At 49.6% G+C, this 12,167-nt stretch overlaps 1 protein-coding gene across 1 annotated transcript in view; it reads right to left on the bottom strand.

Annotated features, from left to right (window-relative positions):
- The window catches only part of RELB (RELB proto-oncogene, NF-kB subunit), a 36,765-nt gene that overhangs the window by 11,285 nt on the left and 13,313 nt on the right, over positions 1-12,167 (bottom strand). Inside the window, exons 5-7 of the mRNA XM_030795807.1 lie at positions 3,908-4,065; positions 711-802; positions 394-525 (exon numbers count right to left, since the gene is read on the bottom strand). Coding sequence (XP_030651667.1) covers positions 394-525; positions 711-802; positions 3,908-4,065 — 382 coding nt within the window. The remainder of the gene's footprint in view (positions 1-393; positions 526-710; positions 803-3,907; positions 4,066-12,167) is intronic.

Here is a 12,167-nt window from a genome sequence, read left to right as displayed (position 1 = left end):
CTGGGATTATAGTTGCCTGCCACTGCGCCCAGCTAATTTTTGTATTTTTAGTAGAGACAGCGTTTTGGCATGTTGGCCAGGCTGGCCTCAAACTCCTGACTTCTCAGGTGACCTGCCCGCCTTGGCCTCCCAAAGTGCTGGGATTACCGGCATGAGCCACCGTTCCTGGCCACCCAGCTAATTTTTAAATTTTTTATAGAGACAGGGTTTTGCCAAGTTGCCCAGGCTGGTCTTGAACTCCTGGGCTCAAGCAATCCTCCGACCTCGACCTCCCAAAGTGTTGGGATCACAGGCATGAGCCACAGCACCTGAGCCATTCATGCCTCTGTAAGTGGGACATTCTGACACCTGCAGCCGAGGGTAATCCTAACGGCCACAGCACTCTCAACTCACTCTTGTCGTAGACGGGCTCGGAAAGCACAGGATCCATCCGGCGCATCTGTCCCTGCTGGTCCCGATATGAGGCCTGGAAGCAGATCCTCACAACATTCATGTCTACTTCCTGATGGTTCTTCAGGGACCCAGCTGTCGGGGGAGACATGGGGAGGCTGAGGGTGGGAAGTGGAGACCCTCTCTGGGGTACAGGGGAAAGGGGAAGGGATGGGGCTGGAGGAGACGGTGCGGCCTGGAGTGGTGAGGGGACCAGGGTGAGCACAGAAGGCAAGGGGTTTGGGAGGACGTGATGGTCAGGTCAGGCAGGGGGTGCTCACCGTTGTAGGGGTCAATGCCCAGTTGAATCTTCCGCTCAATGGCAGCCTCAATCTCCTTCTTCCTCACACACTGGATGCCCAGGTTGTTAAAACTGAGGGGGTGACAGGGGAGGGAGAGGAGTGCTCGTGAGCAGGCAAGTGTGGCCCTAACCTGCAGGAGGGCTCTGGCAGATGCTGCTGTGGGGCTCAGGCTCTCAGGGGCTGACATCCCAGGCCCAGGGGTCCCAGCATTAGAAACGGTCTGGGGTTTAAACCTCTCAGAAGGCCAGCGCAGTGGCTCACACCTGTAATCCCAGCACTTTGGGAGGCCGAGGCAGGAGGATCACTTGAGGTCAGTAGTTCAAGACCAGCATGGCCAACATGGTGAAACCCTGTCTCTACTAAAAATACAAAAATTAGTGGGCATAGTAGTGCATGACTGTAATCCCAGCTACTCGGGAGGCTGAGGCAAAAGAATCACTTGAACCCGGGAGGCAGAGGTTTCAGTGAGCCGAGATCACGCCACTGCACTCCAGCCTGGGCAACAGAGTTAGACTCCATCTCAAACAATAAAAAATAAAATAAACCTTTTGGCCAGATGCGGTGGCTCACATCTGTAGAATCCCAGCACTTTGGGAGGCCAAGGTGGGCAGATTACGAGGTCAAGAGATTGACACCATCCTGGCCAGCATGGTGAAACCCTGTCTCTACTAAAAATACAAAAATTAGCTGGGTGTGGTGGCGCACACCTGTAATCCCAGCTACTCAGGAGGCTGAGGCAGGAGAATTGCTTGAGCCTGGGAGGTGGAGGTTGCAGTGAGCTGAGATCATGCCACTGCACTCCAGCCTGGTGACAGAGCAAGAATCTGTCTCAAAAAATAAAAATAAGCATGTCAAGGATTCTTGAGAAGATCCGGAACATGCCTTATCTTGACCACGTGAGAACACTGGCCAACTTCATCTTTAATAAGAAAACTTCAGGCCGGGCACGGTGGCTCATGCCTGTAATCCCATCACTTTGGGAGGCCGACACGGGCGGATCACGAGGTCAGGAGATCGAGACCATCCTGGCTAACACGATGAAACCTCGTCTCTACTAAAAATACAAAAAAATTAGCGGGGCATGGTGGTGGGCACCCGTAGTCCCAGCTACTCGGGAGGCTGAGGCAGGAGAATGGCATGAACCTGGAAGGCAGAGCTTGCAGTGAGCCGAGATCGCGCCACTGCACTCCAGCCTGGGCGACAAAGCAAGACTCCGTCTCAAAATAAATAAATAAATAAATAAATAAATAAATAAATAAATAAATAAAATAAGAAAACTTCAGGGCCGGATTCGGTGGCTCACGCCTGTAATCCCAGTACTTTGGGAGGCCGAGGCGGGCGGATCACAATGTCAGAAGCTTGAAATCAGTCTGACCAACGTGGTGAAACCCCGTCTCTACCAAAAATACAAAAATTAGCCGGGTGCGGTGGTGGGCGCCTGTAATCCCAGCTACTTGGGAGGCTGAGGCAGGAGAATCGCTTGAACCCAGGAGGCAGAGATTGCAGTGAGCCGAGATCAAGCCATTGCACTCCAGCCTGGGTGACAGAGTGAGACTTGGTCTCAAAAAAAAAAAAAAAAAAAAAAAAAAGTGGCTGGGCACAGTGGCTCACGCCTGTAATCCCAGCACTTTGGGAGGCCGAGGCGGGCAGATCACAAGGTCAGGAGATGGTGACCATCCTGGCTAACACGGTGAAACCCTGTCTGTACTAAAAATACAAAAAAAAATAGCCAGGAGTGGTGGCAGGCACCTGTAGTCCCAGCTACTTGCGAGGCTGAGGCAGGAGAATCAGTTGAACCCAGGAGGCAGAGCTTGCAGTGAGCCGAGATCATGCCACTGCATTCCAGCCTGGGCAACAGAGTGAGGAGGGAAGGAAGGAGGGAAGGAAGGAAGGAAGGAAGGGAGGAAGGAAGGAAGGAAGGAAGGAAGGAAGGAAGGAAGGAAGGAATAGAGGGAGGGAGGAAGGGAAGGAAGGAAGGAAGGAAGAAAGACTGCAAATTAAACAACAAATGAAGATGCCTTTGTTTTGGGGCACTCATCAAAATAGCAAAAATCAAAATGTTTCATAATATCCGGTGCTGGTGAGGTTGTGGAGAATCAGGTGCTCTCACCCATTACTGATGGGTCTGCAATTGCATAACATGGCAGTATTCATTCATTCCACAAGTATTTCCTGAGCACCTACTATGTGCAAGTTACTGTGCCAGACACTCGGAATACAGCAGGGAACGTAAGAGACATGATCTCTGCTCTTGGAACTGACATTTTCACTAAGTTTAAAAATTCCTAAAATTAAATCTTCAGAACCTGAGTGTGAGCAATACTCAGCCCTACCTCTGAAGTGCGTGCTGCCTTTAGGGCTCTCCCCAAAGTCCGTGTAACACAGTGAAGTGTGTCACTACCTTTCTGTCTCTTTGCACCATGAAAAAATGCTCAAAGTTTTAGATGTAGCCACTGTATGTTGTGTAAGCATTTGTGGACATATGCAAAATAAAAGTTATACAGTGCTTGTGTTTTAAAAAAGAAAGAAAAGGCCAGCACAGTGGCTCATGCCTGTAATCCCAGCACTTTGGGAGGCCGAACTGGGAGGGTCACCTAAGGTCAGCAGTTGGAGACCAGCCTGGCCAACATGGTGAAACCCCATTTCTAATAAAAATCCAAAAAAATTAGCTGGGTGTAGTGTCACGTGCCTGTAATCTCAGCTACTCAGGAGTCTGGGGCAGGAGAATCACTTGAATCCGGGAGGCGGAGGTTGGAGTGAGCTGAGATCCCACCATTGCACTCCAGCTTGGGCAACAAGAGCAAAACTCTGTCCCCCCAAAAAAAAAAAAGAGATAAATTGTAAAGTAAGAGAAAGAACAGACCTTGCAGTTAAGTCAGGTCTGCAGTCAAATCCCAGCTCTGTCATCAATTATCTGTGTTCCTTACCCTCTCTGAGCCTCAGCCTCAGTTTCTTCCTCTACAAAATAGGGATACAATGTATGAGAATATCTGTGCGGCAAGGCTGCAGGCCTAAGTGAGGCCCTCCACTGTCCCCAGGCCTGTTTCCCTACCTAGGAGAGGCAGTGGGGAAGGTTTACCCAAGCTGCCCTCTGCTCTAAGGTTTCATGGGTGATCTCCATTCGCTTAGAATCTCTATGATCAAGGATGAGAGGTCGGAGGTCAGGGGGTGGGTACCTGTGCCGGGGGCTGACGTGAGGCCGGAGCCGCACCCTGCAGACGCCGTCAGTGCAGTCTTTCCCCACGAGGCTGTGGGGGTGGACTCGGTGAGGCCAGTCCTTCCACACCAGGCAGGCAGTCACCTCCACCTCCCGCAGCCCTCCACAATCCTGGAGCTGCGGGCAGAGAAGTCCTCTTTGGGGGTCCCATCACAGATGCCTGCATCCATCCAAACTCCTTGGGGCCTCCCTTGGCAGCTCCCCAACCCTCTCCCCACTGGGGGGCCTCTGTTGGGAGCTCCCCAACCTTCTCCCACGACCAGGAGGATGGAATGTGTTTGCTTAAGACCACTTTGGGCGGGGCAAGGTGGCTCATGCCTGTAATCCCAGCACGTTGGAAGGCTGAGGCGGGCGGATCACCTGAGGTCGGGAGTTCCAGACCAGCCTGGCTAACATGGTGAAACCCCGTCTCTACTGAAAATACAAAAATTAGCCCGGCATGGTGGCGCATGCCTGTAATCCCACCTGCTCGGGAGGCTGAGGCAGGAGAATCGCCTGAACCTGGGAGGCGGAGGATGCAGTGAGCTGAGTTCTTGACACTGCGCTCCACTCCAGCCTGGGTGACAGAGTAAGACGGTCTCAAAAAAAAAAAAAAAAAAAAAAAAAAAAAAAAAAAAAAAGGCCACTTTGATATCCTAAACTAGAAGCTTCCAACTGATGAAATGGGGGGCCTCATATAATATCTGCCCTACAGGCTGCTTTTTTAGGCCACCCAGGCTTTTTTTTTTTTTTTTTTTTTTGAGATGGAGTCTCGTTCTGTCGCCCAGGCTGGATCTGCTCACTGCAAGCTCTGCCTGCGGGTTCACGCCGTTCTCCTGCCTCAGCCTCCCGAGTAGCTGAGACTACAAGCTCCCGCCACCATGCCCAGCTAATTTTTTTGTATTTTCAGTAGAGACGGGGTTTCACTGTGTTGGCCAGGATGGTCTTGATCTCCTGACCTCGTGATCCGCCCGCCTCGGCGTCCCACAGTGCTGGGATTACAGGTGTGAGCCACCGCGCCCGGCCTTTTTAAAATGTTTTTGAGACAGGGTCTCGCCGTATCACCTAAGCTACAGTGCAGTGGCGGGAGATCTCGGCTCACTGCAACCTCCGCCTCCGGGCTCCAGGGATTCTCCTGCTGCAGCCTCCTGAGTAGCTGGGAATACAGGCGCACACTACCATGCCTGGCTAATTTTTGTGTTTTCAGTAGAGACGGGGTTTGGCTACATTGCCCAAGCTGGTCTCAAACTCCTGAACTCAAGCGATCTGCCTGCCTTGGCCTCCTGAAGCGCTGGGATGACAGGTATGAGCCACCACGTGAAAATTTCAGTGTCATGGAAGACTATAAAGATGGGTGCCATGGCCGGGCGCGGTGGCTCACGCCTGTAATCCCAGCACTTTGGGAGGCCGAGATGGGTGGGCAGATCATGAGGTCAGGAGATCGAGACCATCCTGGCTAACATGGTGAAACCCCGTCTCTACTAAAAATACAAAAAATTAGCCAGGCGTGGTGGCGGGCACCTGTAGTCCCAGCTACTTGGGAGGCTGAGGTAGGAGAATGGCGTGAACCCGGGAGGCAGAGCTTGCAGTGAGCCGAGATCGCGCCACTGCACTCCAGCCTGGGTGACAGAGCGAGACTCCGTCTCAAAAAAAAAAAAGATGGGTGCCACATTTGAGGTTAAAAGACAACATGATGGATCAGGCACAGTGGCTCACGCCTGTAATCCCAGTACTTTGGGAGGTTGAGGTGGGAGGACTGCTTGAGACCAGGAGTTCAAGACCAGCCTGGGCAACATAGTGAAACCCCGTCTCTATAAAAAATACAAAAATTAGCCAGGTGTGGTGACAGGCGTCTATAATCCCAGCTACTCTGGAAGCTGAGGTGGGAGGATCGCTTGAGCCTGAGACGTGGAGGTTGCAATGAGCCCAGATTGCATCACTGCACTCCAGCCTGGGTGACAAAGAACCTGTCTCAAAAAAGAAAAAAAAAAAAAAAGAGAGAGAGAGAAAGAGAATAAATTATGTATTGTGACCTGGGTGCCTGGGTGGTAGGTAGTTACACTGTGTAAACTACATATGTATACATTATATGTAAAAATTCAGAGCTTTAATCTTAACTATATATGATCAATTATATCTTAATTTTTTTAAAAAAAGGAGAGAAGGGCTGGGCGCAGTGGCTCATGCTTGTAATCCCGGCACTTTGGGAGGCCGAGGTGGGTGGATCACCTGAGGTCAGGAGTTCGAGACCAGCCTGACCAACATGGAGAAACACTGTCTCTACTAAAAATACAAAATTAGCCGGGCGTGGTGGCGCATGCCTGTAGTCCCAGCTACTCGGGAGGCTGAGGCAGGAGAATCACTTGAACCCTGGAGACGGAGGTTGCGGTGGGCCCAGATCGTGCCATTGTACTCCAGCCTGGGTGACAAAGCAAGACTCCTTCTCAAAAAATAAATAAATACATAAAGAGAGAAGGAGAGAGAGACTAATGAGATAGGACAACCAAATGCAACATGATCCTTGGTTAGATCCTGGATTGAGGAGGAGGAAACAACTATAAAACACATTCTGGAAACAATTGGGAAATTGAAATATGGACTGTATATTACATGATTTGATGGGATTACTAATTTTCCTAGAGGTGATTAATGAGATTGTAGCTACAGAGGAGCTTATTATTAGGAGATACATACTGAAGTATTTAGGGGTGAAGTAGCATGATGGCTACAATTCATTTGTAAATGCTTCATCAAAAAAACAATGTGTCGGCCAGGCATGGTGGCTCACACCTGTAATCCCAGCACTTTGGGAGGCTGAGGCGGGTGGATCACCTGAGGTCGGGAATTCGAGACCAGCCTGACCAACATGGAGAAACCCTGTCTCTACTAAAAATACAGAATTAGCAGGGCATGGTGGGCAACAACAGCGAAACTCCGTCTCAAAAAAAAATTAAAAAAAAAAAAAAGGCACTCACCTTTCTTTTTTTTTTTTTTTTGAGACGGAGTCTTGCTCTGTCCCCCAGGCTGGAGTGCAGTGGCGCGATCTCGGCTCACTGCAAGCTCTGCCTCCCAGGTTCATGCCATTCTCCTGCCTCAGCCTCCCAAGTAGCTGGGACTACAGGCGCCTGCCAACACGCCCGGCTAATTTTTTGTATTTTTAGTAGAGACGGGGTTTCACCATGTTAGCCAGGATGGTCTCGATCTCCTGACCTCGTGATCCGCCCGCCTCGGCCTCCCAAAGTGCTGGGATTACAGGCTTGAGCCACCGCACCCGGCAAGGCACTCACCTTTCAAAGATACTCAGTGTATTATTTTTAACTTTTCTATAGGTTTAAATTCTTTTTTTATTTTTTTTGAGATGGAGTCTTGCTCTGTTGCCCAGGCTGGAGTGCAATGGCACAATCTCAGCTCACTGCAACCTCTGCCTCCCAGGCTCAAGCCATTCTCCTGTCTCTACCTTCCAAGTAGCTAAGATTACAGATGCCTGCCACCATGCCTGGCTAATTTTTGTATTTTTATTTTATTTTACTTTTTTGAGATGGAGTCTCGCCCTGTTGTCCAGGCTAGAGTGCAGTGGCGCGATCTCGGCTCACTGCAAGCTCCACCTCCTGGGTTCATGCCATTCTCCTGCCTCAGCCTCTCGAGTAGCCAGGACTATAGGCGCCCGCCACCATGCCCGGCTAATTTTTTGTATTTTTAGTAGAGACGAGGTTTCACCATGTTAGCCAGGATGGTCTCCATCTCCTGACCTCGTGATCCACCCGCCTTAGTCTCCCAAAGTGCTGGGATTACAGGCGTGAGCTACCGCGCCCGGCCAAGAATTTTTGTGTTTTTAGTATAGATGGGGTTTCTCCATGTTGGCCAGGCTGGTCTCGAACTCCTGACCTCAGGTGATCTGCCTGCCTCGGCCTCCCAAAGTGCTGGGATTACAGGCATGAGCCACTGCGCCTGGTCTCTAGGTTTGGATTCTTTTATCATCCTAACTAATCAAAATGGCTGGGCACGGTGGTTCGCACCTGCAATCCCAGCACTTTGGGAGGCTGAGGCAGGTGGATCACCTGAGGCCAGGAGTTCGAGACCAGCCTGGGCAACACGGCAAAACCCCCTCTCTACTAAAAATACAAAATTAGCCAGGCACGATGGTACAGGCCTGTAATCCTAGCAACTCAGGAGGCTGAGGCAAGAGAATCGCTTGAACCCGAGAGGCAGAGATCGCACCATTGCACTCCAGCCTGGGCAACGAGAGCGAAACTCCATCTCAAAAAAAAAAAAAGGAATAATAACAAATTTATCAAAATGTATACAGTAAGTATGTGCAATTTTTCTTACATCAATTATACCTCAATAAAACTTAAAAAAAAAACTAGACAGGAAAAAAACTAAAACTTCTTTTCCAACTAAAAGATTAGGAAAAACTTGGAGCCCACAATTAAAATTATAAGACATCACATTATTTCAGATTTCCAGAATTCTTTTTTTTTTTTTAGACAGATTCTCTCTCTGTTGCCCAGGCTGGAGTGCAGTGGTGCGATCCCAGCCTCCAGGGCCTCGAACTCCTGACCTCAGGTGGTCCGCCCACCTCGGCCTCCCCACATGTTTCTTTTTTAAAAAAGGAAGTTATAGCAAGTGAAGCCAGAATTTTTGCTCAGCAGCTGCAGGCAGCAGCAAATAAAAAACAGCCCCGTTAGACAGGGCCAGTCCCACTTGGCATCTCTGAGTCACCGGCTCAGCCCTGCTGGCATCAAATACCCTCTGAAGCCTGCTCTGAACTTCTGAAGCTCAAGCCTATAAAATACCATTAACCATTGGTCTCAGTGGGGGAGTACTGCCCCCTAGGGGAAAAATGGGATTTGGGGGTGGCTGGTTGACACTGTGATGTGGACCCCACCGCAAGTAGACACGACCAGATATGCTGGACAGTTTATAATACCGGGGACAGTCCCGGACAGCCATCCCACATCCGGCAAGCCTTCTGAACATCCTGCCAAAGATTCGAGTTAATAAGAAACCTGTTTAAAATGATCAGATCCCAGAAACTTGCTCTATTGTTGCTGAGTGGTGTTTGTTTGTTTGTTTGTTTTTGAGACAGGATCTCGCACAGGCTGGAGTGCAATGGCACGATCTCGGCTCACTTCAACCTCCGCCTCCCAGACTCAAGCAATCCTTCCACCTTAGTCTCCCAAACTTCTGGGCTTAACAGGCATGCGTCACACCTGGCCCTTGCTCTGTTTGACACAAATAATATTCTTTCCCATAATTGTTTTTCCTTTTTTTTTTTGAGACGAGGTCTAACTCTGTCACCCAGGCTGGAGTTTCCCATAACTGTAATACCCACTGAATTTTGAAGGATTGCAACCAGCAAGCTAATTGTTTAGACCAAGGGTTGTTCGCCACTTTGGAAAATCCCCTCACCAACCGCAACCCTGCACGTGTGACATTTAAGTCACTAAGCCTGCGCAGCTGGGTCAGGCTGCATTTGTGGCCACGGCATTAACAAGGAGCCTATATATAGGCACAAACAACTGCCACCTTCCTCATATATCCTGTGGGGCATTTACATATTGAAATAAATGTGATTATAAATATGCTGTATTAATTTCCTTTTCTTTCTCTTTTATACTACAGTTTGGTGTAAAATATGGAGTTTTGGCCAGGTGCGGTGGCTCACACCTGTAATCCCAGCACTGTGGGAGGCCGAGGCAGGCAGATCACTTGAGGTCAGGAGTTCGAGACCAGCCTGGCCAACATGGTGAAACCCCGTCTCTACTAGAAACACAAAAATTAGCCAGGCCTGGTGGCAGGTACCTGTAATCTCAGCTACCCAGGAGGCTGAGGCAGGAGAATCGCTTGAACTCAGGAGGCCGTGGTTGCATGCCACTGCACTTCAGCCTGGGCGACAGAGCGAGACTCCATCTCAAAAAAATAATAATAATAAAATAAAATATGGACTTTGGAAGTGACTGTGAATAGAGGTAGATAATATTGTCTACAAATTTCACTGGGTCAGATAGGGTTAAAACCATTCATTTAACCAGTTCCTCACTGTAATAGTAAGAGATTCTGAAAAGCTTAGAGTCAACAGTCTCAGGACTCATGCCGACTCCAGGGCTGAAAGCTTTTCATCCTTGAGATGTCAGTTGGGACTGTGGAAAAAACATTAGACTTTAGATTTTTTTTTTTTTGAGACAGCATCTTGCTCTGTCACCCAGACTGGAGAGTGCAGTGGTGTGACCATGGCTCACTGCAGCCTCCACTTCCCAGGCTCAAGCAATCCTTCCCGTTCAGCCTCCCACGGTGCTGGGACCCCAGGTGCATGCCACCACGCCTGACTAATTTTTTTATTTTTATAGAGACGGGCATCTTGCCATGTCACCTGGGTTGGTCTTGAACTCCTGGCCTCAAGTGATCCTCCTGCCTTAGTCTCCCAAGGTGCTGGGATCACAGGCGTGAGCCACCATGCCTGGCCCATTAGGCTTTAGAATAAGTCAGACCTGGCACCAAATCCAGGCTGTTCTACTGGCCATCTATAAGATAAACCTCTCGGGTCTTACTGTCTTTATGTGTAAAATAGGTATCCATAGTATGCAAAGTACCTGGTACATGGAAGCACTCAGTAAATGGCGGTAATTACTAGAGTAAACTTGCTGTGTGCCCTGTGCAGTTAACTGCCCCTCTTTTAACCTCAGTTTCCTACTCTGAAGATGGGGATAAAAATCCTGAATCCTTGGCAGGGCACGGTGGGTTATGCCTGTAATCCCAGCAGTTTGGGAGGCCGAGGTCAGGAGATCGAGACCATCCTGGCTAACACGGTGAACCCCCATCTCTACTAAATATACAAAAAATTAGCCGGGCGTGGTGGCGGGTGCCTGTGGTCCCAGCTACTCGGGAGGCTGAGGCAGGAGAATGGCGTGAACCCGAGAGGCGGAACTTGCAGTGAGCCAAGATCGTGCCACTGTGCTCCAGCCTGGGCAACAGAGTGAGACTCCGTCTCAAAAAAAAAAAAAAAAAAAAAAGCCTGAATCCAAGCCAGGCGTGCTGGCTCATTCCTGTAATCCCAGCACTTTGGGAGGCCGAGGCAGGTGGATCACCTGAGGGTAGGAGTTTGACATCAGCCTGGCCAACATGGTGAAACCCTGTCTCTACTAAAAATACAAAAATTAGCTGGGCATGGTGGTGCACGGCTGTAATCCCAGCTACTTGGGAGGCTGACAGGACAGTCGCTTGAACCTGGGAGGTGGAAGTTGCAGTGAGCTGAGATCGCACCGCTGCACTCCAGCCTGGGCAACAGAGCAAGACTCCATCTCAAAAAAAAAAAAAAAAATCCTGAATCCAGATTTGGAGACAGGTCATTCCCTATGGTTAGGCATTTACCATTCTAAATCTTGGAAATCAAAACCAACTCCGGGGGCCGAGCACGGTGGCTCACACCTGTAATCCCAGCAATTTGGGAGGCCGAGGCAGACAGATCACTTGGGGTCACAAGTCCAAGACCAGCCTGGCCAATATGGTGAAACCCCATCTCTACTAAAAGTACAAAATATTAGCCTGACGTCATGGCGCATGCCTGTAATCCCAGCTACTTGGGAGGCTGAGGCAGGAGAATCGCTTGAACCCGGGAGGCGGAGGTTGCAGTAAGCTGAGATTGCACCATTGCACTCCAGCCTGGGTGACAGGGCAAGACCCCATCTCAAAAAACAAACAAACAAACAAACAAACAAACAAAAAAAAACAACTCTGAGCCAGAATAACTGCCTGGGAAGACTTAGAAATTAGGCCGGTGCGGTGGCTCACACATGTAATTCCAGCACTTTGGGAGGCCAAAGTGGGAGCATTGCTTGAGGCTGGAAGTTCAAGACCAGCCTGGACAACATGGTGAGATACCGACTCTTCAAAAAAATACAAAAATTAGCCAGGCACGGTGGCACCCACCTGTAGTCCCAGCAACTCAGGAGGCTGAGGTGGGAGGGTCTCTTGAGCCTGGGAGGTGGAGGCTGCAGTGAGCCGTGCTTGTGCCACTTTACTCCAGCCTGTGTGACAGAGAGAGACCCTGTCTCCAAAAAAAAAAAAAAAAAATGCCTTAGAAATTAGAAGTTGGGGAATACAGTTAAACATGGGATGATACGTCTCAGTATATCATCCCATAGATAACTTACTAATTCATTACAAAGGGAAAGTTGTATCTTTATCATGGAGAGACCTGATAGTCACATTAGCTGCAGGATCCAACTCAGCATCACCAA

Source organism: Nomascus leucogenys, chromosome 17, assembly GCF_006542625.1.
Source record: "Nomascus leucogenys isolate Asia chromosome 17, Asia_NLE_v1, whole genome shotgun sequence".
Classification (NCBI taxonomy): domain Eukaryota; kingdom Metazoa; phylum Chordata; class Mammalia; order Primates; family Hylobatidae; genus Nomascus; species Nomascus leucogenys.
The sequence above is the reverse complement of the archived record's forward strand: the minus strand, read 5'-3'. Positions and strand labels throughout refer to the sequence as shown.